This window comes from Aphelocoma coerulescens, chromosome 11 (genome assembly GCF_041296385.1).
Source record: "Aphelocoma coerulescens isolate FSJ_1873_10779 chromosome 11, UR_Acoe_1.0, whole genome shotgun sequence".
In the NCBI taxonomy this organism is placed as follows: Eukaryota; Metazoa; Chordata; class Aves; order Passeriformes; family Corvidae; genus Aphelocoma; species Aphelocoma coerulescens.
Genome location: NC_091025.1, coordinates 411,337 through 437,597, shown reverse-complemented (window position 1 = coordinate 437,597; position 26,261 = coordinate 411,337). Strand labels below are relative to the sequence as shown.

At 49.3% G+C, this 26,261-nt stretch overlaps 1 protein-coding gene across 2 annotated transcripts in view; it reads left to right on the top strand.

The window, feature by feature from the left end:
• Window positions 1-7,017, top strand: part of ZFHX3 (zinc finger homeobox 3) — a 127,013-nt gene extending 119,996 nt beyond the window's left edge. For both annotated transcript variants that reach the window (XM_069027140.1, XM_069027139.1), the window contains exon 10: window positions 1,828-7,017. In XM_069027140.1, the coding sequence (XP_068883241.1) occupies window positions 1,828-3,395 (1,568 nt within the window). In that variant the 3' untranslated portion in view covers window positions 3,396-7,017. The remainder of the gene's footprint in view (window positions 1-1,827) is intronic.
• The last annotated feature ends 19,244 nt before the right edge of the window (window positions 7,018-26,261 follow it).

The window sequence follows — 26,261 nt, the reverse complement described above, 5'->3', positions numbered from 1 at the left end:
TTCAAAGCTCTTGGCCAGAAGCATCTCCTTGGCAAATCATATCATCACCCTATTGCAGGTTGCTCTGCGCTGTTTGCTTAGTGCCCCAAATTTATAACAATTAACGTTACTTTTTTGCAGTTCAGTCCATATTGTTGCTTTTATTTTTCTCCAAAGCCCAGAATGTATCCTGGGGAAATGGGACTGCATCTGATGAATCTTAAATGCTGTCAGTGACTGCCCAGACAGGACTGAACTGTTTAGAAAGTCAAACAGACTGTTTGTGGCCTTTAGATAAAACTCCAAAGGTCAGGCTACGGCAGCTCCAGGCCTGTCAGAGCAGATAAGGCCATGCATCCAGGAATGCTGTGAATTACCTCCTGCTCCTTCACTTCAACCTCTCAGGGATGTTCAGCTGGGAAACATCCATTTCAATGGTGTCCATCCATAGCATGCCCTTATCTGAGATCTCCAGGGCCACTGCGTGGAGCCTCATTCCATACCTGTCCTGTTGTCACAAATTATTCTTGTCTCACCACCAGGTCAGGAGCAGACATAGGTTTTAGAAGGGTTTGGGTCAGCCATGGCTGCACCTTCCCAGCTGCAGCCACTCTCCTTATGGCCCTTCTGCAGCTCCTTGGCAGTACAGCCTAAAATAAAAGTCACCATGCTTGCACGGCTGGTTCCAGGCTCCAGCACTGTTCCTGCCCAGGCTGGTCTCTGAGCAGCCCCTGCTGCAGTGGTGGGACTCAGGTTTGTTAGGAACAGGTCGGGTGGGACAGGTGGATCCTGCAGCAGATTCCTTCTCAGGAGCTGGGGAATGTATAGAGCTGTGCCAACGGGACATTGGAGCTTTATTTTGGGAGTTTTTTCCCAAATGGCATCAAGGGAGTTGCCAAGCAAAATGTTCCTCTTCAGGAGCATATTTGCCAGCTGCAGCAGCCATGACTAATGGAGGTGACTCCAGGAGCACACTCCTCTCACCCCCAGCCAGTGTGAGAGCAGAAACTGGCACCAGGGACAGTATTGTTAGTGGCTATTCCTGCTGTCGGGAAGAAGGACAAGCTTCACGTTCCACCATTAATCTGTCTCCTTAATGAGGAAGTCTCACTACACTTCTAATTCCACCCAAAACACAATGCTTATGCCCAGGGGAGATGTCTGACCACCACATAAACTCTGGAATTGCTCAGAAGCTGAGCATCCAGAGCCCCTGACATTAGAGGGAGGGAAGGAAGGGGTTGCTTCAGAGATTTGTGGATTCATGAACATCAGCCTAATAAGGACAAAATAAATTAGGTTTAGCCTGTTCAGTCTCCAGTTGCCATGACCAGGGCTTGCCAATCTATAAAGACTTTAGCAAGACGAGCAGTGCTGAGCATTCCCACCCTTTGGCGTAGCACCATCCTGCTGCTGGAGTCCTTTGGCCCAAGGACCCATTAGAGCAGATCCTGACATGAGTGTTAATCATTTGGGAATTTCAGAGGAGTCAGTAAAACATCAGCTGTGCTGGGCATCCTGGGTGCTGGCGGTTGTCCCCATCACCCATCACGCAGTCAGTGCCTCAGGGCAGTATGGCCAAGGCAGCTGCAGGCAATGGGGGCAGAGGGGGCATGTCCCCACCATGCGGGGCCCATGGAGTGGGACAGGAGCCCTTCTCCAGAGTGAGCAGCAGGGACGGGCTCTCTGACCTGTGCTGCGGCAACACCTCAGCTCAGGCCAGTCGCTGCCCTCATACAGAGGAGATGGAGGCTCCAGGGCACTTGTGGGGTGCACTGGGGTCACCCTCCTCGTGCTTTCTGCCTGCCCAGCACCAAGTGACTTTACACCTCTCTCTCCCTCTTGCAGCTTTAACTTCTCCCAAACCCAACCTGATGGGCCTGCCCAGCACAAGCGTCCCTTCACCCGGCCTCCCCACCTCTGGATTACCAAATAAACAGCCCCCGGCCGCACTGAGCTCACCCACCCCAGCACAAGCCACGGCGGCCGTGGCCCCGCAGCAGCCGCCAGCTACGACCCCGCAGCCGCAGCAGCCACCCCCCGCACAGCGCAAGGAGAAGGAGAACGAGAAGGCAAAAGAGAAGGAGAAGGCACCCAAGGGGAAGGGGGACACCCTGCCAGGGCCCAAGAAGGAAAAGGGGGAGGCACCGGCAGGCACCCTCGCGGCCCCGCTGCCCACCATGGAGTACGCGGTGGAGCCTGCCCAGCTCCAGGCGCTGCAGGCCGCCCTGAATTCCGACCCCACCACCTTGCTGACGAGCCAGTTCCTTCCTTACTTCGTCCCCGGCTTTTCCCCCTACTACGCCCCACAGATCCCTGGCGCCCTGCAGAGCGGGTACCTGCAGCCCATGTACGGGATGGAGGGGCTGTTCCCCTATAGCCCCGCACTGTCACAGGCGCTGCTGGGGCTGTCTCCTGGCTCACTGCTGCAGCAGTACCAGCAATACCAGCAGAGTCTGCAGGAGGCATTGCAGCAGCAGCAGCGACAGCAGCAGCAGCAGCAGCAGCAGCAGCAGCAGCAGAAAGCGCAGCAGCCCAAAGGAAGCCAAACCCCCGTCCCCACGGGGGCTGCCACCCCGGACAAAGACCCTGCCAAAGAACCCCCCAAGCAAGAAGAGCAGAAGAACGCACCCCGCGAGGTGTCCCCCCTCCTGCCCAAACCCCAAGAAGAGCCTGAAGCGGAAGGCAAGGGCGCGGACTCGCTCTGCGACCCTTTCATTGTCCCAAAGGTGCAGTACAAGCTGGTCTGCCGCAAGTGCCAGGCGTGCTTCGGCGACCAGGAGGCGGCCAGCGACCACCTGAAGTCCCTCTGCTTCTTCGGCCAGTCTGTGGCGAACCTGCATGAGATGGTGCTTCACGTGCCCACCGGCAGCGGCCAGGGCAGCGGCTCGTACCAGTGCGTGGCGTGCGAGAGCACGGTGTGTGGGGACGAAGCCCTCAGTCAGCATCTCGAGTCAGCCCCGCACAAACATCGAACAATCACAAGAGCAGCAAGAAACGCCAAAGAGCACCCCAGTCTATTACCTCACTCTGCCTGCCCCCCCGACCCCAGCACCGCATCTACCTCGCAGTCGGCCGCTCACTCAAACGACAGCCCCCCGCCCCCCCGGCCCCCCCCGGCTTCCCCCCACGCCTCCAGAAAGCCCTGGCCCCCGGCAGCCCCGCGCAACCCGCCAGGGAAGCCGCCGCCGCCGCCTTTCCCTCCTCTCTCCTCATCTTCAACGGTTACCTCAAGTTCATGCAGCACCTCAGGGGTTCAGCCCTCGATGCCAACAGACGACTATTCGGAGGAGTCTGACACGGATCTTAGCCAAAAGTCAGATGGACCGGCGAGCCCGGCGGAGGGGCCCCAGGACCCCGGCTGCCCTAAGGACAGTGGTCTAGCTAGCGTAGGAATGGACACCTTCAGATTGTAAGCTTTGAAGATGAACAATGAAAATGAATTTAAATAAAAAAAGTTAATAACAAACCAATTTCAAAAATAGACTAACTGCAATTCCAAAGCTTCTAACCAAAAAAAAAAAAAAAAGAAAAAAGAAAAAAAGAAAAAGCGTGGGTTGTTTTCCCATATAATGATGCCGGTGGGTTTTACATTTCTTTTTTCCTTTCCTTTTAATAAAATAAAACTTTAAAAAAGAAAAAAAAAATCTGTTACATTTGTCCTCTTGAAGGTACTGTTGGTCTGGGAGACGAAGGCCCGTGCTGCCTCCTCGCACCTGCGGAGCTCACACCCCTGTACATTGCCCCTGTCTGATCCCCCGTTGATAGCACAGCAGAGCCCGGCAGCGCTGTATGGGAAAGCAGCCCACCTGGAGACAGTTTTAAATTTCTTGCTATCTTAGCATTCAGATACCAATGGCTTGCTAAAAGAAAAAAGAAATGTAATGTCTTTTTATTCTCAGGTCAATCGCTCACACTTTGTTCTGTTTTCAGAATCATTGTTTTATATATATATATATACATATATATATAATTTCTTTCGTTTGTTTTGGGGGTTTTGTTTTGGTTTGGTTTTGTTCCAGAAAAGGATTTTTTGTTGTTGTTTTTTTGGGTTTTTTGGGGGTTTTTTTGTTAATTTAAAATGGGCAGAAAGTATTCAAGAGAAAAACAATGTGAACTGCTTTAGCTTTTCGGGGATTTTAAGGGTAGCTTTTCTGCTGAAGCCAATTCCAAGGGGAAAAGTTAAGCACTCCCACTTTCAGAAAAAAAAAAAACCACACAAAGAGTGTTGAGGACTTGGAGCTTAAAAAAATAAGTTTTAAAACAACTGACTTTCTGTATTTATGATAGATATGACCATTTTTGGTGTTGAGTAGATTGTTGCATTGGAAATGAACTGAAGCAGTATGGTAGATTTAAAAGAAAAAACCCTTTTGTGTACATTTAGCTTTTGTATGGTCCAGCTGACGGCTTCTCATTTGATGTTGTCTTGTTCATTCCTAGACAGATAGATTGCGATCCATCGACTCGCCTGAGCTTTTCTCCCCTTTGTACCTTTATCCCCGTCCCCATCCTGTAATCTTCCACTTATGGTCGCTACCTTCATTTCTTAGAGGGTGGTTGCATAATTATTTTATAAAAACTAAAGAAAGAAGTTCAAAGGGTTTTGGGGGTCAGTAGGATCCCTTGCAGAATATTTTTTGTTGGGGGTTTGAAACTTTTTAAGGCATATACATGCGATTTACCTATGTCTGTTACCCTTGTGCACTTATTTTATTCTTATTTTCCATTTCTCTTTTTTTCTTCTCTTTTTCTTCCCCTCTTCCTTTACTCATTTTGTAAATGCTTCAAAGACTCTGTTCCTGACCTCTGAGCATCGGTTCTGTTTGTGTAATTAGGCTGCACTCTGTTCCTTCTTTTGAAAAAAAAAAAAAAGGTTTTGTTACATTTTTTTCTCTAAAGAAAATTCATGCTTTAAATAAAATCCAAAGACATACCCTTCACCACTGGTGCAGAATGAGCAAAAAGGATTCTTTTTACTTGAGAATTTGTTTCTGATTTAAACAAACAAGTCTAAGTTTAAATAAAGAATAAAAAAAAACGTACCCAGGTTGTTATCTGTGCTTCTTCTGCAAGCAGAGAGACAACTCTTAGCGAGCACCCAGTGCACCCCAGGCAGGTTTCTCTTTCCAAGATCTCTCCATGGCAGCAGTGGGTGCCAGGCTCAGGGAGGCCTGGAGCCCCCCGGCCCCCCCAGCCCGCACGCACCTCAACTGGCCTAGACTTTGAAAGGAAAACTTTATGCTGCTAAAATGTAGATTTTGGAGACGTAGATACTTTGCTGTTCCCTTCCATAGCCAAAAGCCAACAGAAATAGCCTCTTTCCACCCTGTTTCCTCCGCCCAAAAGCACGAGAGCCTTCTGCCCGCCATCATCATCCTCCTCCTGCTTCAGAAGGGAACTTTGAAGACTGTGAACGCAGGTTCCTCCCGCTGCCTCCGGCCTCTCCTCCCCGGGCTGAAGCCACTCGCCACCTCCGTGAGAGACTGGAGCATCTGAGAGACGAGCGCGGGTTCGGTTTCTAGCGGGACACTTATATTTTTATGGAGTTTTGGTTTTAGTTTGATGAAAGACTAGATCCTGAACTGTTGTACATATTTCTGACTAGGCTAATGCACAGTGCAAATTCCTTTTTTAATTGTTTTTTAAGTAGTCGATACTAAAGCGCGAACCACCGGATGTTCCTCCCGGGACCCAGCTGTAGCATAAGGTGTCAAAAACAGAACCACGTACCCATGGAGCGTTTGCTGTTTTAACAAACTGTTTTCTTTAACAGAAGTTCTTGTATTTCTCCCTGTGTTTGAGATGAACATTTTTTAAATTCTAAAGTTGTACAGTTTTTTTTCCATTATTTTATCTTGTTTGTAATTCTATGAAATATATATATATATATATATATTTTTGCCATTTAACTGTTGTATGTTACTCTGTCTGTATCATATAGAAATTTTTTTGTTTGGTTTTGTTTTGGATTCTCTCTGTGATGCCAGTTCCCAGTTTAACACAAACTTTATCTGTCCAGTTCCGCAAGGTCTCTTTTGGAAACCCTTTTGTTTTGTCTTGTTTTGTTTCGTTTTTTTTTTTAATTATATTGCTTGGTCATAGTGCAATTTCTCTCTCCTCCTTCCCCCTCCTCCTTCCCACCCACTAAAAGGTTTTATAAATTCATTTCCTTGTATTTTTTCTAAATGTTTCTAGAGACTATTGCAGTGCGAGGTTGCCTCCTCCTCCTCTTGCAGCCCAGCTGCCTGGGGCCGATGCAGGGACCCCAGTGCCGTGGGGCTGCGGGAGCGACGGCGGCGCACAGGAGCCCCCGCGTGACCCCAGCCCACGCAAGGCCTTTGCAGCAAGTGGCAGAGCAGGGCCAGGCTGGGCGCGAGGAAAACACTTCAAACTTAGCATTAAGCGGGTTTCTGTTTTATTTTTAATAAAAAGCTTTTTTAAGTGGTGAAGATGGCCAAAGTTTCATACAATTGAGAATAAAGAGAAGCGTCAGGGGTGTGTGGGGCCACCTGGGGCGGGTGGGCGACAAGGTGGGTGGACACAGCCAGCACACTCACCAAAATATATTTTGCTTTAAAAAAAAAAATAAAAGCTTTTAAATAGAAGCAGAAGTTGGGTTGGTTGGTCGGTCGGTCGGTCGGTCACTTGGTTGGTGGTTGGTCAGTTGGTTGGCGCTGATACTGCCCACTGTGAAACAAAACTTTGACTATTTTTTTGTTTTTATTGGGGGGGGGCAAGTTTGGGTAGAACAGAAAGAATAAATGAGGTGAAGAGGGTTATGAACAGCCTTTGCAATGTACAAAAACTAGAGCAAGTGAAACCAAAAATGATGTTCTTGGTGTTTTTCTATACTGTAGTCTTGTTAGCTTTTCTGTTACTGTAACAATGCTGATCTCGAACTGTACCAAAATACATGAGACTGACAGAAACAAACCACATGGAACTTTTAAAACTTTAAAAAACTTGTCACAAAAGACTTTGTTGTCATAGTTGAGTTGACTGTAGATGGTAATTGAATATACTCCTTTGGAACTATTTCATCACGTATGTTTCCTGCTCATTGTGATACATTAAAAAAAGATGAGCAAAAGCTCTCGTCTCGATGTCCCGCGTGTGCGGTGCTGGGTCCGCGTTGGGTGGGTGTGTGCCATGTGGCATGGTGTGGCATGGCATGGCTCAGCAGGGCACACGCACTGCCCCGGCGTTGGCCACCCAGCGCAGGTGGGCACCGCCACAGAGCCACGTGCCCGCACACGCGTATCCTCGTGCATCGTTGGCACGCACGTGCCAGCACACGCATGTCTGCGTCCCTCCCCACATCAGGGCGACAGTGCCTGGGCTGATGCTGTGAATTCCTCTTCCAGTGGAAGCGATGAGCCAAGCAGCACCATCTGTACTGCAGCTTTGGGATGCTCTGTGTGTGAAAAGGACATTATAAGTGCATTTAATTTTATGAAATGACTGCAAAAGGATTCTGGGCGTGGTGCTGTAGTGAATGGTTCAAGCGAAAGTGCAATGCCTTGATGGTCATCCTGAAACCTGCAAACTAAAAAAATCACATCTGTTTCTGCTGATGTGAAAAATTATGCAGGTAAGTAGGTAAGTGGTAACTTGCTGCACTCCCTCTGCAGCAGGGAGGGAACCCAGAGGAACTGCTGAGTGTTCAGCACACAGTTCTGTTGCCAAAAATTGCCCCTTGCAGCAGAAAAGGCTTGAAATTCATTAATAGGGACCACATCCAAAAGGAGTCACAGGGGCCACAGCTCATCTCTAATTTATAACTACGGTGATAAATAATTTACACCCACCATTGCAGGTGGGGCAAGCATCTGTCAGTATGGGTGTCCTTGGTGCAGCTGCCAGGACAGCGAGGGGCTTCCTCCCCCTCCATGGGAGCAGGGACTGAGCTCTGTGGTGTCCAGAGGAGCAGAGGGCACAGGGAGGGAATCCGGCAGCTCCCAGGGGTGTGGAGCATTCTCTGGTTAACATTCATACTGACTTGGGCTCCACAGGCCATGAATTACAAAGTAAAGTGTGTCAAAATCACCAAGGCCCCCATGATTCCGGATGCTGTGGCATATCTGCCCCAGCGCCTGCCCTAGGAGCAGCCTCGAAAGGCGACACCCAGCACCATGGGTGCCCAGGGTGGCGAGGGCAAGTGCACCTGGACGCACTGCAGCTAAGGACTCTCAGAACTCGCTTCTGGCCAGGCTGCCTGGTCCTGCCCCTGGCTTGGGCACTGTTCTTCTAGCATGAGCCTTAACAGATGGGGATCTGGATTGTCTCTCAGCTGGCTGGGGTTTTGTTAATACGAAAACTCCATCCTGCCTTTTTAACAGGCAGACAGAACTGTGGCAGTGACAGGGTCGCCAATGTGACCCTCCCACTGCTGGTGTTTGCACTGCGCTGCATTAACATCTCTGCTGTTCCTAGACCAGCCGTTCCGTAAGTTTATTATATAATGTTGCTATTTATTCCTGGGTTGAATTCCACTGTAAAGCAGCCACGCTTGAGGAAGTGCCTCGTTATGTTCAGGAAGGTGTAAATGGCTTCGAGTAGCTGCACAAGGTGCAAACTAAAAACCTCTGCGCAGCATCCTGCTCAGAGGAGCCCATCCGTGGGAATTGTGCAAACCTCTGACAGGAATAAAAAGGTTTTTCCATGCTGTGATTCTGGTACGAGAAGGCTGGGAGTGATTTTTAATGACCTTTCATTGCCATCACCTCAAAGAGATTCCGCTCTCACTAGTGCACTCTTACAGGCCAAAAAATGCCTGTAAATTTATACAGCCATAGCAGGACCTGCCTTGCCGATGGATTTGGAGCTGCATTTCCAGCCGGAGGGACCCGGCAGACCCCAGGAACTCATCCCCGGCCCAGTGCAGTGGCTGCAGTGACACCACTCCTGTAGCCAGGTCCCCACTGATCCAGGCAGGGTCCCATGCACATGCCTTGGCTGAATGACATTGGAAGGCTGCTGAGGCATTCCTAACACAGATGGATGTGCTGTGAAACTGCCACCAGGCCAGGCTGTGCCAGCTGTGGTGAAGGGTTAACTCCATGAGCACTTAAACTTCAGTGTGGAGCTGGTTCTCTGTTCCAAGCTCGTTAACAGGGTACACCTGATGATCTAAAGTACTAGAGAGTCATTTTAATTAACGCTCTGCCAGAGGGGATGTGGTGAAGACACTGATTTCACTCCAATGACTTTCTATTTTGGTGTTTTGCAGAATCAGTGTGTTAGTCCCTGGGCTGATGTGAGCTAATCCAGCCACTGCTGCATTGGCACAGCCACTGCTCGGCTCCCCAGGGCAGGTCAGTACTGAGCTGCTGGCACCTTCCATGAGTCAAGGTCATGATCCTTTGGCAGTGCCATGTGGGGCTGGCTCCGGTGGCTTGTCACCAGCAGGACCCGGCTGGTCATCCCCGACCCACCAGTGAGGCACAGGTGGCAGTGGGGCAGCAGCACCACAGAAATGACAGACCCAGCCATGCGGTCACGGGGCCCCTTCCACGCAGGACCACAGGGCAGGGGGCACCCGGCTGTGCCCACTGTCCCATCCCAAGGGACGGCGCCTGCCCAAGCTGTGAAGAAGCCACAGCCAAAGGATCTCCAGGTGTCCCACAGCCTCTGCAGTGATAGAGGAGAGCCTTCACACTGCCCCAGAGAACAGACAGCGGTACCTATAAATGGTATTGTGCTCTCGGTTAGATGGGAGCATGATGTTACTTAATTAATGTTTTAATACCCTAGGCATCTTCTGTGCCGTATAATTCATATCGATTCGGCTGTGAGCATGTTCTGTTAAAAAGACTCTCTTTCCTAAGCAAACTTTCAATTATATTGAATTGTCACAGTGAAAAAGGGTCTTTTCTCAGCATGGGGGAGGGGGTTCTCAGTCAAACCACTGCTAGCCGGGCTGGGTATACACATGCACACACAGAGGCAAGCACATGCACACACACGCATGCACACACACGCATGTGCATGTGCATGTGCAAAGTGCCCACTCCCTCCTGTCCCAGTGCTTCCACCCTCCCTGAACCACTGGTGCCACCCCAGCACAGCTTGTGGCTGCAGCAGTGGGTCAGTGGGGTTGGCACCTGCCACAGCCAAGGCACGGACCTGGGCACCCTGGGAGGGCCAGGAAGGTCAGTGTCAAATCAGAACTGTCAGAAAATTATCATCGGGGCAGAGAGAAGGCAAAGCCTCTTTTCCCCCCACAGTCAGGTTGATGTGTGTGTGAAATGCTCAGTGTTTTGGCAGAGCAGTGCCTGTTCATTTCTAAGCAGCAGTTCAGTGTTCATTGTGTGATATCACGTCCCTCCTGCTCCAGTAGCACCATGATCAGTGCACACAGTGGGGGAGAGAGACACGGGACATGACCAGCCCTGCCATGGGTTCCTTGGCCCTACCATGCCCCAGTGAGCAGCAGCTGGAAGGAATTCCCCTGTGTGTTCACAGCCACCACCCAGTGCCCTGGACCTGTGCCCTGGGGAACCCCTGGGGGAGCAGTGCAGGGAGGTGCTGGCAAAATTTTTAAGGACATGTGTTTGCTCTCAGCAACAGAAGAGCACCCTGGCATGCTGGAAGGATAAAAGGAGCAGAGCCATGATATGTCAGCTCAGCCTTCTGTGTTGTGGCAGCATGGAGCTGCCAGCTCTATCATCAGTCCCTGCCATGATGCTGAGAGCCACCCCTTATCCCCCAGCCCCGCTGAGCCTGTCATGCCCACAGCCCAGGGAAAAGAAGGCTGCTCCCCCACAGGCTGTCCTCTTCCAGGGAGGCCTTATCAAGGATTTCTGTCTTTTTTTTTTCTTTTTTTTTTAATAATGAGGCAAAGATAAAAATTCTGTATTTTCATTACTACCCATTTTCACAGCCCGCTGAACAAAAACACAAAGCGCTTCTCCTGCTGCCCCTTGCTCCCCAGCCCTGCCTCTTTCTCCCATGGAGTTCAATTAAAGAAAGGCGAAAATTGAAGCTGTTTTACGCAAGGCGATTGCAACATGCATATTTGATTTTTATGATGGATCTAAATTGCTGAATAAGGCCGTGGAACAAAGGGAGACTGCGGCTTTCTGCCCATCACAGCCAGGCAGTCACTGCAGAACAAAAGCGCCAGCCATTAGGAGCTCAGCGGGGAGATACATTATATAAATGACTTTGTTTCTCTGCCCCTTCCCCCCCATGGGGGCTCGGACGGGGCTGGGGGCTGCTGATTCCACATCCCGGTGAGAGCAGGCTGCGGGCGCGGAGCCTTCGTGGAGGCACAGGACGGGTGGGTGAGCTATAAGCACATGAGGTCAGCCACGCTTGGGCTGGGATACAGCCTGACCCCCGGCTCCTGCCGCTGGCATCAGACCGTGGTGACCCTGATGCGGCAGTAATGCCCCTCAGGCATTTGGTGACACACCCCTTAACAGCACCTTTTGCAGCCCAGGCTGCAGGGCCACGTGGCAAGTGGCACTCAGGAGCTGGGGTAGCAGCAGCACCGTGTGAGAACACCTGGGAAAGGCCAGCCGGGACTGCCTCGATGGCCCCACCCATGTCCGGCAGCGCGGAGCAGGCCCCACTGACCGCCGAGCTGGGGGTGCTGGGTGCCGGGGGATCTGCACCCATGGGGAGCTGTGGCTCTGCTCGACGCCCACAGGACTCACCGTTTGTGTGTAGTGGAAAGGTGTTTGCGAGGGATGCTTCAGGCAGAAGATCTGCAATTCCGCAGTCTAAAGAGGAAGGTGTTTGACAAGGGCAGAATCTGGCTAGGATCAGACTGGGTCGGCAGAGGATTTCCCCCGGCTCCTTGAAGGTGCTGCAGGGGAGAGCTGGGCTGTGCTCCACAGACAGTGTTTCTGCAGAGGTGGACACCGTGTCCCAGCCTGACATGCTTCGGTGGTCCGGGAACAACCCTCCCCGGTGTGCCTGAGTGATGAGCATTGCCAAGATGTCCCTGTGTCCTGGCACAGCCCCCAGCAGTCCACAGTTGCAATGCCATGGCAGCACAGCGGGCTAGTGGCCGCTCCTCCTGCCTGTCCCACCCCAGTGTGACCCTGGGGTGCCCTCGAAGGATACCAGCCTGTGTGTCTCGGCCACCGGTCCGTGGAACACGCACTCAAGCCAAGGTGGACACGAGGGGACACAGCAGATGGCTCCCTGAGACTTGTGAGGACAGTGGAGCCTGGCCCGTCGTGCTGGTGTCCGGGAGGGCTCGGAACAGCACTGTCCCCCTGCAGGGATCGGGCTTGGGGCTCGGATGGCGCTGGCCCTCGTCCAGCTGCGTGAGCTGCTCTCGCCGTGCTGGGGAGTGCCGGTGCTGCTTGAGCTCGTCCTCTCCTGCTGCAGATGTGACAAACGGCTGGAGAAAAACAACCAGCCAGACTGAACACGCGCTTTCCTTCCCTAATGCATCCTCCAGGTCCTCTGCCCAGCATCTCCCCCTCTGCGCTGCACCGTGGAATTGCATCCTTCAGAAACAGTGTCCTAATGGATCTCCCCCACACGTTCCCTGTGCTTTGGAGAGCCGGAAGTAATGTGGCATATGCCACCACGCCCATGGCGATGGCCATGCCAGGCAGCCTGTGCTCTGGGGGGGCAGTAGGCATTGAGAGACCACCACAGCCCCGTGCCTGACCACCACAGCACCCCTCACCACCAGCTGCTACCACTGAACAAGCTGGAGGGGACTGTGTCAAGGTTTTGCTGGGAGAGCCCTGGCAAGACCCATAGCAAGGGAACAGGGCACCTGGGGAAGATGTCCCAGGTGGAATCCTGGGCTGGCTTGGGAGGAGGTGGGAACCAGACAGGTACAGCTGCAAGAAAGACTGGGAAAAGGTGGGAGCAGCCCAAGAGCTGACAAGGATGTGTTCAGCTCTCTAAAGTTGGATTTCCATGACCTTTTTGCTGCTGGTTACCACTCCCCTGGTGCCACTCCCAGCACTGACTAGGGCAGGTTGTGTTTTCCCTGCTAGGGAACTAAACTGAGATGCTGTGTGTAAGAAATGGGAAGTGACAAGATATGACCGAAGCATTGGAAATCAATCCAAACTAAATGTGCTTCTTAACTATAAGTGAACAGTTGAAAACAATCCTCTTTTATAGCCATGGAGATAAATACTCTGTTTTTATTAGGAAAAAATTGCTTTGGACTGAATAAAGTCGTTTGATTAACAAGTCAAAGCAGATGGCTTATTGATGTTTCAAAAAGGAGTTTACAAGGTCTAGTGAAAAAAGAGCCCCAGCTCTGAATTAACAAATTACCCGGGTATGTGGGACATTGACAGTTCACTGCTAATAGATTTATGGGCTGCTGCTGGGTGTTTTGTCCCCATTTGGTTTATTATGATAAAATATTGGGGCAGGGGTAACCTATAGCCTACCCGCAATATACTGTATCGACCCCTGACCCTGGGAGCCTGACAGCAATCCTATATATTAGATTCTTAATTTGTCTTAATCTAACAGGATCAGTCTCTGTGCTGTAATTATTTTCCAAAGGCAATGGTGTGGGAGTGTGTGAGCACTGCAGGTGAAGGTGGATCACTTTGTCAATTGCACTGGACATACAGTTCAACTGCTGAGGACTGGAGAGTTCACAGCAGGAATGAGGCAGGAGCATCAGTGTCCCATGAAGCAGGACATGACCTTGAGAAATAACAACATTCCCAGGTGCTGTAAATTACCCCCATAAACCCATTAACAGGGAGGCCCTGGCAGCATCTGGAAATACGCAACGATCATGGCTGGCAATCTGGGGAATTGAAGAAATGGGGCCACAGAGCTGAGCATTTTTCTATAAACCTATGGAGCTTACAGCAACGGCCTTAAAGCCCTGCCCATGGACACAGCTTCCCACCAGACTGCCATGTCCTGCAGGTGGGCAGAGGGACTGTGGCTAATGCAGGCAGCTTTGAATCCACAGTGGCTGAGAGTTGGTGTCTGATATTTCAGGATTCAAATGCAGTAATTGCCCACTCCTGTGTCAGAGCAGCAGTATTAGCCAACAGCTTGGGCACAGGCACTGTCACCTGTCCCACTCGGGGCTAACCACTGGCTGCAGTTACAGGCCAGTCTCAGCACTCAATGGGATGGGGCAGGCTGAGGGCCAGGCACTACTTGTTCCTGTTCCCAGGAAACAGCCTGGGTTATCTCAGGTAATCCCTAAGAACATGTGCAGGTTTCCAGCACCCTCAGCCCCGAGGAACACACCATTAATTGCATGCCATGTCCCTCACAGTGCCAGCGCAGCCCCAGCCACACTGCCATGGCCCAGGAGCAGCACAGTGCTCAGCCCTGCCAGGCAAAGCATTGGTGACGAGGAGCAGGAAACGGTCTCTAAATTCACCTCCATTGCTGAAGCTATCAGTTGTGAGGAGCTTGTGTGAAACCTTTACTTCCTCCTCCTACTCCTTCACCTCCTAAGGGCACAGGAGCAGGCAGTTCCTAAATGTCAGAAGTCAAGCACACAAGGCATTTGGCTGGCTTGGCTGAACAGGGATTTTCTCTTGGAAATAAGATGAAGAACAAAGGTCTATGGCCAATGGAATTGAGGTCAGATGACATGGGAAGAATACAGAAATGCTACCCACTACTGTAAGGGAGAAAATTTGTGGCCAAAGCTCACCTGGAGTTAAAGATACCAGAAATGTGGGGGACAATAAAAGAATTTTTTCAGCTATATTAATGGCAAAAAAAGCAGTGTAGAAATGACATTCGCCCATTCCAGGATGAGGATGGTCACCTGACAAACAGGAACATGGACAAGGAAGAGGTGTTTAACGCATTCTTTGCCTCTGTCTTCAATATGGATGACAGACCAAGGGGGTCCCAGTGCCCTGAGCTCAAGGACCATGACTGGGAGATTGATCAACTCCCACTTGACCCTGAAATTGTGCAGGATCTGCTGCTCCAGCTGGATCCCTACAAATCTATGGGGCCTGATGAGACTCATCTGAGAATCCTCAAAGAGCTACTGATGTCATCACAAAACCTCTCTTGATTATTTTTGAGCCATGTTGGGAAGCTGGAGAACATTCTTCTGATTTTCAAGAAGGGCAAAAAGGAGGACCCTGGAATCTACAGGCCTGTCAGTCTCACTTCAGTTCCTGGTAAAATCATGGAAATTATTTTTGATATTGAGATATTGAAAAACACCTAGAGGCCAATGCAGTCACTGATTACAGGCCGCATGGCTTCAGGAGGGTCCTGCCTGTCAAACCTGATTTCCCTCTATAACAGGGTAGCCCACCTAGTTGATACAGAGAAGACAGTACATGTAATAGTTTTGAAGTTCAGCAAAGCTTTTTATACTGTCTTTCCCAGGATTCTTCTGGACAAACTGTCCAGCCCACAGCTGGATAACCACGTAACATGATGGGTGAGCAACTGGCCCACAGGTTGGGCACAAAGGGTTATAGTGAATGGGGTAACATCGGGCTGGCACCTGTCACTAGTGGGGCTCTGCAGGGCTCCATCCTCCGCCCTGTGCTCTTCAGCATCTGCATTAAAGACCTGGATGCAGGACTCAAAGGTACACTAAGTAAGTTTGCCGATGACACTAAATTGGGAGCAGCTGTTGTCTCTCTTGAGGTCTGAGAGGCCCTGCAGAGAGACTTCAATGAATCAGAGAGATGGGTAATCACCAACCATGAGAAGTTTAACAAAAGCAAGTGCCAGATTCTGCACCTGGGACTGGGCAGCCCTCATGTGTACAGACTGGGAAATGAGAGGCTGGAGAGCAGCTGCAGAAAAGAACCTGGGGATACTGACTGATGGCAGGTTGGATATGAGTCAGCAGTGCCCTGGCAACCAGGAGGGCCACTCGCATCCTGGGGGCATCAGACCCAGCATTGCTGGCCAGGTGAAGGAGGGAATTGTCCTGCTCTGCCCTGCACTGGTATGGCCTCACCTCCTGGGGACAGGTTTGGAGACTGGAATGTGAGAAGATGATAAAGCTCTAAGTGTCCAAAGGCGAGGCCATCAGGATGATGAAGGGTCTGGACGGGAAGCCCTGCAGGGAACAGCTGAGGTCACTTGGTTTGTTCAGCCTGGAGAAGAGAAGACTGAGGGGAGACCACACAGCAGGCTGCAACTTCCTTGTGAGGTGACACGCAGGAGCAGGCACTGTTCTCTGCTCTCTGGAGGCCAGTGATAGGACCCAAGGGAATGGCTGGAGCTGTGTCAGGGGAGGCTTAGGCTGAATATTAGGAAAAGGTTCTTCACCCAGCGGATGGTTGGGTGCTGGAACAGGCTTCCCAGGGCAGTGGTCACAGTACCAAGGCTTCCAGAGCTCAAGGAGTGTTTTTGTACAATGCTCTCAGACACATGGTGTGATTCTTGGGGTGTCCTGTGCAGGGCCAGGTGTTGGACTCAATGATCCCTTTCAACTCAGCATATTCTATGATTCCTCCTCTCCGTTACTGTGTCAGCTCACACAGGGCAGCTCTGATGCCTGAGTGCACTGACCTGCCACGGCTGCTCCTTCAGACACATGATGAGGGGATGCTGTACTTTGGCACTGCCCAATTTTTGTGCCCAAGCAGGGTAGTTGTGGTGCCTGAGTTCAGGATCAGAGACGCCATGCTGGAGCACGCCACTGTCCGTGCCTGCTCCTCTGCGCTGTGCCTGCCAGGCACCATCCGGTCCATCCCGCCAGGATGCTGCAGCAGCAGGGCTGATCCCAGAAACAGCCGCAGGGAGCACCAGGGCAGATGCTACAGAGCCAGGGGCTGTGCTAATCCCCTGCCCCCACGGGCTCGGCAGTGTCTCTGCACACCCGAGGACAACATAGTGATGAATGGGGGACAAATGTGTCTTTTATTGCTTCCAGAGCACACAGGCGTTTTCTCTTTCTTTTATAGGAGCTGTTGGACCACTGGAAATAGGAACTTGATTTGTTCTGCAGCCATTTCCCTTTCTCTTCTGTAATAGGATCTCCAGGAATCATTTAAAGAGCTGAAGGCAATTTAGTGTCTTCTTTACCTCTCTCCCCACACTTCCTATGAGTTCACCAGCTACCCTCCTGATGAACTAATACTACTGTAAAATATTATTTACAGTCATTATTCCTCTAATTAATTGTCTGCAGCTTTGTTTACCAGGTTCTGGATTAACTCTGAGACTAGTGACTATCCAGAGCTGCTGTTGGCTCCAGCACTGTCTTTCTTTTGTTCTGTTTATCTTTTCTTTGTAGAAGAGTGGCTCCATTATATACAAACTGTCCTGAGGCTTAGCAGATATTCCAGGGAATCACGGGACTGTATCTCATTTCCAGTAATTAGTTACTCTCTCACATCTCAGAGGAATCACACCAAACCTTCTTCTACATGCCATTGCTCCCCACAAAGCAGAAGGAAATTGAAAGCATTAATATTTCAATAGTTGACATTACAATTTTAATCTCACCCCAAATGCAGGGGCACTGGATGGGACCTTCTCACTCTCTACAACTAGCTGATAGGAGGTTGGAGCCGGGTGGGGGTCAGTCTCTTCTCCCAGGTAACAACTGATAGGATGAGAGGAAATGGCCTCAAGTTTAGCTAGGGGAGGTCTGGTTGGATATTAGGGGAAAATTTTCATGGAAAGGGTTGTAAAGCCCTGACACAGGCTGCCCAGGGAAGCTATAAAATCACCTTCCCTGGAAGGTGATTTTCAAAAAAATGTGGATGTGGCACCTGGGGTCATGATTTAGTGGTGAACACAATGGTGGTGCTTTGCTGAAAGTTGGACTTGGTGATCTTACAGGTATTTTCCAACCTCAACCATTCAGTGATTCTTAGCTGTCACAGCTGTGACCACTGGTGCGAAAAACAGGTTCCACCTGTAACCTCTCAAGAGGCGGCTCAGCTCCAGCACATCTGGGGGAGGGGAGGTCCATGGTGTGTGCAGGGGAGTAGCCTAGCTCCAGTGTTTAACCTCTTCAGTGTTCACAGGAGCTCGGTGTCCTCTGTGCCTGCTCTGCCTGGTTGCTGGGCTCAGCCGCGCTGTGGTGGGAAAGGCTCTGTCAGCTCAGGAGCAGGGGTAACTTTGCTGCTTGAGCTGCTGTTGGAGGGATGAGGTTTAAGAAAGGTTCACAGCACATGCTTTGGGTACAGCCCCGGGGCTGTCCAAAGACATTCTGCCTCCCACCTGGGCAGGCAGAGTGGTGATGGGCAGGGCTTGGTTTGCCTCTCCTGGTCTGTCAGCACCACCTCTGCCCTGCTTGAGGTCAGAGCAGCAGCTGGTCTCCTGCAGGATTGTTGTGCTTGGTGAGGGGACACTGTGGCAGTGAGTCACGCACCTCACAGCCCAGGGCCAGTACCTCATATCACTGATGGCTGTGGGCACGTGGGTTTGTGCTGCCGGCTCACACTGTCTGGCAGCTCACTGTGGTACCGCAGGGCTCTTCCCTGGCAGGCTGGTGGAGACGCAGCTGCTGCTGGCAACTTGTTGGATGACTCTCTCCAAGAAAGTTTTTTATGTATTGTTCTGGCATGCTGCCACCTCTCCTTGGTTGGGGTCTATTTTATTAACACTGCCAAGACAGCGGGTCTAGGAGGATGGGAAAGGAATGCTTCCCCCAATTCACTAACTAGAGCAAATCACTTGCTAAGAAGCAATTTCAGTTTCAGGCCCTGGCTCGATTCCAGATTAGGATGGGTCTTTTAGTCTGTTAGTCACAATAAAATAAACTCAGAGTCGGCCTCTAAAAGATTCTTCACACCCCTGTCAGGACACGGGGGTTTGACACCAGCACAGTGGAAGAGGGCACGCCCATGTGCATTCCGGCAGAGTAGGGAAATTCATGTGTCCTTGAAAGAGAAGAAAAGGCTCTTCCCCAATGGAGGCATCAGCTACACCTACCAGCAACAGATGTCCCCAACCATAAGTTCAGTAAAAAGTCCCAATTTCATACACCCATGAGTGGTGAATCAAAGCCAAATTACATAAAAGCACATATTGGTGTGGATTACTGCTGCTCCTAATTTCAAATTTTTGACTCATGCATTTCAGGTGAAGGAATACTAACAGAAGAATGTTCTAAATGTATTTTTTAAAATAGGAAAATTTCTGGTTGAAACATTATTACAAAGTTATGAGTGATGGGGAGAGACTTGTAGTAGAGGAAATACAGTTGTAATGTGCCTAGCAGTAAAATTCACTGGGTTCTGACCCCCACAAAACTCTGGCTTTCTTGCTGTTTCCTTGGATTTCACAAATTTAAATGGTATCTTGTTTTGGAAAAAGATCTGGAACTTGACTTCCATTCCCAACACCATCCCACAGTTACCCCATTCATGCCATCTGGTGTTTGATGGATATACATGGCTGCAGGAGTATTTTTACATTTGAGCTCTGTTACATTTTTCATGTGATGGTCCATTGCACCTGGGGCTTGGCCTTGTGCTGAGCTAGACAAAAACAAATTAGAAGTTTCTTCTGTAGTATGCACTGCCTTGTTATTTCCGTAGCATCTCATATGCCTGAGGCGAGCAGGATTAGTGGAAGATTACTGTGCATGCGCGCATAGCTTAGAAAGCTGCTTTGATTACAAAGCCCAAAAAAAGGATATTAAATTTTTATTACAAAAATATTTGGTTTACTTCATTCCTCTTTTAACAGCAGAAAAAGTTCCAAGCATTCTCTCGCTCTGTGGTCACACTCCAGTTCCAAGCGGGGAGAGGAAGTGAATTTCTAGTGTTGTTTTCCTCCCAGAGATCACAGCCTGGAGCTTTGCCTCACTCTGTTTCCCAGGTCAGTGACTGCGAGCAGGGCCTGGACAAGCTGAATGCCAGCCATCCTGTCAACAGGGAGCGAGGGTTGGGAGTAACTCTAACTCTCTTGTCATTATTTACATTTCTAGGGTTTCAGTGAGCTCGATTCCCTTCCTGCTTTTCCACCAAGCATTGGAACAGCTGGGCAGTTCTTTGCTCCTACGATTTTTCATTTGTCTGCGCATTTTTTTTTCTTTTTCTGCCTATAGCAATTGGGTTTCTGTATGGTCTCACAAACAAATGTCTGAGTCATGCGAAGCTTGGCTAATGTGTCACCTGTGTTAATGACACCTTTTTTACCCACCCATCCTTTTCCCAAACTGGCTGCATTCCTTACACGGGACAGCAACCCAGCTCCAGCATCTCCTGGGTTTGGAGACTTTCCCCATCTCGAATCAGATTTGTGTGTGACTCAGAGGGAGCAGCAACTCCTTCATCGGCTTATAACACACATAAATCAGGGTCCAGTCTCGGTGGCTCTGATGGGGTTACAGCTGTGACGGGAATGCTGGCGAGGCGGCGGCAGCACGGCCTGGAGCTGCGCTGAGGGACGGCGCAGGATAGTGATATCGGATCTGAGATCCCCAAGCCATTGTGTTCTCACGGCGTGGCTTCTCTGCATGACGGGGGACACGAGGTCTCTGCGCGGCGCTGGCCGGGCAGCGCTGCCGAAAGCACGGCGGGACGGCCGGGACGGCCACGGCGCCCGGGGGCCCGGAGAGCCGCGGCCCGCCCAGCCGCGCGCCCGTCCCCATGGCAACGGCCCTCCCCGGCGCGGCCTGAGCGCCCCGCCCCTGCCCCGTGCCCAATCGACGCCACGGGGGGCGGGAGGCCAGGCTTCTATTGGGCAGCCCTTACGTCCATCAGCGCCGCCGCGGCACAGCGGGCTCCTGAGGCCTTCCGCGTGCGCAGGCGGCACCGCCCCCACCCTTGGCGACTGTTGATTGGCCGTTGTGGGGGCGGGGCTTGCCCGCTCCCCCTCGCGGTTGGACGAGGGCCCCGTCAGTCGAGGCGGGCCGGAGGGGCGGGGCCAGAGGGGCGGGGCCGGCGGGTCGTTCGAACGGCGCTGGCGCGGCTGGCGCGGCTCGGCTCGGCTGCGATCTCCGGCCCGGTGCTGGTCGCGCCGTGACCCGCCGTGCCGCCCAAGTAGGCGCTGAGGGAGGAGCTACTCGTCGGCCTCCCTCCTCTCCAGAGAGGCTGGGGGGAGGCAAGGCTCCCTTCCCGGCCGCCCTCTCCCAGCCGGGACAGGCCGCGCTGCTCCCGCCGGCTCCGCCGTTGCCGTTCTGGGAGAGATGATGGGCGAGACTCTGCATTGCAGGGTCCCGGAAAAACCTGGCACCTGCCAAACTACGGACCAGGTTAGTGCTTGGGAGGATCCTGTCTAGCCAAACAGTTCCCTGAACTCTTTATAGAGGAGAGGACTGGGCTGAGAGGCAAAGCTCTGCAAGCCACCTTGGGTATCGTCATAGCTGGTCACTCGTTTAAACACCTGGGTGCAAAACTTTCTCTAGGCTAGTTGTGCTGCAGAGTCATTAGGAAACGTGATCGGATCTGATTCCTTGCTGAAAAGTGGGATCAAATGCATCTCTGTAGTTTCTGACAAACTATGTTAAACCTGTTATTAAAAGCCTTCAGGGGTGGAGATTTAAAGTGAAACACTGAGCTGGTAGGTGCTGAAGTGCTCAATGAGTCGGGCTCCTGCTTGGTCCTGTTTGACCTCCTTAATTCAAGACCTTAGTTTATTTCCACATCACTGATGAGATAGAGAAATAGAGTTGCTTTTATTGAATCGAGTTGTACAGGGGGAAAAAAAAGACAGGAACAGCTCTCCTGTGCTGCCACAATGTTTATTGCACAGAATGTAGTGTAGGTCAACAACAAATTAGTTGCTATTGCAAAATGCAGGCATTTTAGTGATATACTTTGGATAACCTAGAAAGTCACTTTTTTGTTTAAAAAAATCCCAAACATGTGCTTGAATGTATATTCACTCTCTTGACTACAACAGCTGTGAAGGAACAACTGTGAACTTTCCTGGTATGTGATAGTGAGAAATCATTCCCTGATAACTATGAAATTCTGACTCTGACCAGGTTTTGGTCTGGGTTATTAGCTGGATCATGTGGCACAGTCCTGCTTTTTGGAGGGTAACCTCCCTGTCTGACCACATGTTTAATAATGAATGCTGGGGAGATGTAAGCATCATTGGCTTTGTGGTGTTCTGACTGAGACAATGACATCTTCTGGAGCATAAGTTATCCTGTTTGACTTGAATTTGTGTATGCTTATAAAAATTGTCGTAAAGGAAAAATTAACTTTGATTTTTAAATTTTAGATGGAACTGAGAAAACTTACAGCAACATCTCATAACTGGAAGTCAGAGGCACAAAGCTGCTTCCGAGCATGTAAGAGACAAGCAGCCTCTTAAAGTTTTTTTAACTGAAATTAATTTCACTCCAGCTTTTGATTTTAGAACCTCAACTTTTTTCTGTCTCATTTTTCTAGTCAGTTTTCCTGTATTTGATTTATAATTTTCCCTTGTGTTTTATTGAATTGTTTTTTCATTTGTTTATACTGATGGCTTTACTCTTCCAGAAGTAGCTGAGATCTTGCTACTATCCAGAAGTATTTCGGAGAGCGAAATACAGCTCCTTTGCTGCTGCCACTGCTCAGTTAACAGTGATGATTAAATCCCATAAATATTCTCTTGCCCTTGACAGGAAAAGCCTTGAAGGTGGGTTGATGGAAATCATTCCCTTTCCTGTTGATATTTGTAGCTAAAATCAGGCTGTAAAGTGCTGAATGCATACAGGAAGCCCACACTGGTCTTCCATTCAAGCAGAGCAAAATGCAATCACCAGTGCTCTCACCCTTTGAAGGGTTGGAGTCCTTAAAAAGAACTAGATGATTTGTAGATGGATTCTGCCCCAAACTCCAGCATTAGGAAAGGGCAGGTGGTACTTCTTCCCATTTCTGAAAATCAAACCCATTTTGTTCAATTCAACCCCCTTCAATTCCTCAGTCAGTGCTGTTTTGGGGTAAGTGTGATCACTGGTAAGGAAAAGAAAGAGCCAGATCAGACTCTGGTGATAAAATCCCACTTTGGAAAGCCATAATATTTGTTGTGTTTATGAGAGGCATTTTTGGGGGAAAATTTGTGGGAAAACAGCTCTGGTGAAAGTGATGAGAAGTTTGACTTAATTTTTTGAGGTCACTTCACTTGTGGGTATTTGGGTGCAGCAGAGAATGGAAGAAATTCTGCCTTATGAGAGGCATAAAACCCAGTGGCTATCTCTTGGCCAGTGTTGCTGATTTTCCAGTAAGCTCTGTGCTGCACAGAGGTGTAGAACCCTGATGGTTTGTTGTATGCCATTAACAGGTATTGTACACTCATAAAAGAATGACATTTTGATCAATGCTGTTAAAAGAATTACTGTCTTGACACAGAAAAGCTTTCCTGCTGCAAGTTTAAAAATATGCCTTTAAAAGCTTTTTATTGAGTACCTTTGCATCCCTCAGAAATGTGCTATTTTGGCACAGGGCTGCTCTGAAGTAACTCCACATTGTAACCTGAATGCAAGACCTCATGTTTACCATCAGCAGGGTGCGAGGTGAAGCAGGTGTATTCACTTACCTACTGTCATGGGGACAAAGGAAAAGCACCTAGAGCTGCTTCTATGCAGGCTAAAAATACAACCCCCTCATTTTTAGAGTCCCAAATCACTTGAAAGCTATTTGTTTGTTTTGACATTGATTCCTGTCTGTTCCTCCAGCTTTCTTTTGAGTGTCCCTTTGGACTTTGAAGCTATGCATTGATGTTGGAAAGAGACAGGTGGCAGGTAGGGAAACCACAAATCTCTCCACTGCAGCTGGGTCCTGGCTCACAGGCAGGTGGACTCTACTGGGAGAAATTTGGCTTGGAGGTGTCTAAGGTCATCCTGTGGTGTAATACTTCTTGTGGCAGAAATCTCCCCTTAGTGTGGCTAAAAGATCTTGTGTCAGAGCTCTTGATTAATCACAGCTGCTGAAGGAGTGTTGTACCTGACTTGATCATGGCCAGAATCACAGCTGCACTGTTCAACACGGATGACAGGTGCTGTCAGGTGGGAACCTGAGAAGCCCAGGCAGGGAATTGGGAGGTAGGGCTGTAATTCCTCTGCTCTGTCACGCTCTTACATGTCCTTGTGCACTTTGTATGTACGTTTCTTGAGCTTTTGTGTTTCAGGCTTTCAGTTGTTTAGCTGCATATGATGTTCTAAATACAACTTTATATGAAGGTGGAGGGATTAACTGAAAGAGCCAAGAATGGCGAGATGAGTTTTGATGTAAAGAAATCCAGGATAAATTGTTCTCTAGGCTTTTTCTTCTTCTCCTTTCCATATATTCCTGACCAGAACAAAGCCGCAGATGTTCTGGGTGCAATTGGTATGGGCCATGCCCTGTCATGGGACTGTCACCCACTGGGGGGATCGCAGAGTGCTTGCTAGGAGGTTTTGTAACAGGTGAGTGAGGTCACAGCATTACCTGGCATTTCTAAACCTCAGGTGAAAAAAGGTGTGATATGTAGCAGTGGGATTTAATTGCTGAGGAAAACAAGATGTTTAGTTTCACTGTGTGTCAGTAGCTCCCTTTAAGTTCAGCTTTTCAAGTTATGAGTGTCAGGAAAAGGAAACATTAATGCTCTGCATGTTCTGCAAAGACAAAGTACAAAAGGAAGATGCAGGAGATCTTGAATGCTTGTATTTGGCCTATGAGGATGTTGCTCAGAGAACTGTGAGTAGAATCTATCTCACTTGCTTCCTGTCTCTCAGATACCTGAGTTTTATCCATTTTGACCTTCAAGGAAGGCATGAGATGCCCAAATGCTTCCTTACTTCTGTTTCAATCAAACTTTTGGCAGCTTTCTAGGGGAGTGGTTGGTTTGGGTTTTTTTAATTGTATGAGTTTCTGTCATCAGCTGCTATCAACTGTTTTCTGAAGCCTCACTTGTGTAGTTTTAGCTTTGGAGGAAATTTGAAAGCAAAACTATCTCCATGGCCCTGTTTACCTACAGTCTCCCTTGAAGCTCCCTACAAATGTTTTTCTAGAGTGACCTTTCAGAGTACCTGCTTTCAGGAGAGGCTGCCAGCCTGGAAGTGGGGCTTAGGCATGTTTTCTTACATTTAGCTATATTAAAAATGGTGATCTTTGCTCCAGTCTTCTTTGTCTGGCAAACTAAATTGCTTTCTACCACTGATCCTTGTTTTCATTGCTCTAATCTGTAAATTTGTTCAGTAATCATCTTGTGCTTTTTTTTCAGAGCATAGACAAAACTGCTGCATAATATAGGGTCAAGCTCTTGAGGGTGGGATAAAAGAAACTGTTCTCTTTTGTGTTGATATTTAATTGCTATAAGCTGGAAACATTTATTTAGTATTTGGCCTTATCTGCAATTACATTCTGAGGCCTATCGGTCTCTAGCCCGCTTGATGTGTCATGTTGATTTTGATTTTCTTAATCAAATGTCATTTTGCATCAAGTCAACTGCCATACAAAACCTGCTATATCTGTGCTATTAATTAGCAATAAGCATTTAATTAAAAATCATGCTAGTGCAAGAATATATTTTCTGAAAATTCATGTCAGTAATATTATATGACCCTCTCCATTTTTTTTCTAGCTAGAGTCTTGTATTGGCCATTCTGTTGTTTTGCAATCAGTGTCACACAGACAAGATTATAGCTACTCATGTCACCAAATCTGAAAAAAAACCCAAACCACAACACCACCCCAACAAAGCCAAACAACCCCCCCATTATTGTTTCTCTCTGTCTCTCAAACAGCCTGTTTTCCAAAGAATACTAAAAATTAGCATTAATGGTCCAAACAGCTCCTCAGACAAGCTCTTTTTTCTAAACACCATGGAAATTGAAACCCAGATCTTAACTCTTCCCCTACTTTGACCTACTTCAAGCCACTCACTCAAGTTATAAATGTCCTAGCAGAGTCATCTGTCTTCCTGTGGGACTTGCAGGAATCCTTTCTAGAGGTTCCTAGAAGTCCCCTGCTTAACCGGCCACAACAACAGCACTGGAGGTGATTGTGACTTGTCACTGGTTTGGGCAGTGGGGGTTAAATGGATGTGGGACAGAAGCTGAGGGTCTAAATCTCTTTCTTTTATTATTTCAGGTCAATTACTTGGCTTTGGTTTGTAATTGTTAATCTTTGCAGTTGTGAAATAGAGAAATTCAACAAACTTTTACAACCAACCCCGAATTTATAGAGATTGATCATGCGAGTGCAGTATTGTCACCAAGCCATCCAGCACAGATGCTAGTTGTGTGATGTGATCATAGAATTCCTGGATGTTCGATGGATTGAGTTGCTGTAAGAACTGGCAGGAGCAGATCTTTGGGCAGCAGAGACAGAGAATCCACTTTTTTATATAATGAACTTCAAAATCAAACCTCTGTGTTGTCTCATGTTTTTGGCTGACTTCCTGTGGGCATGTGGATAAATCAGGTCAGTTTGCTCACTTGATGTGCATAGATA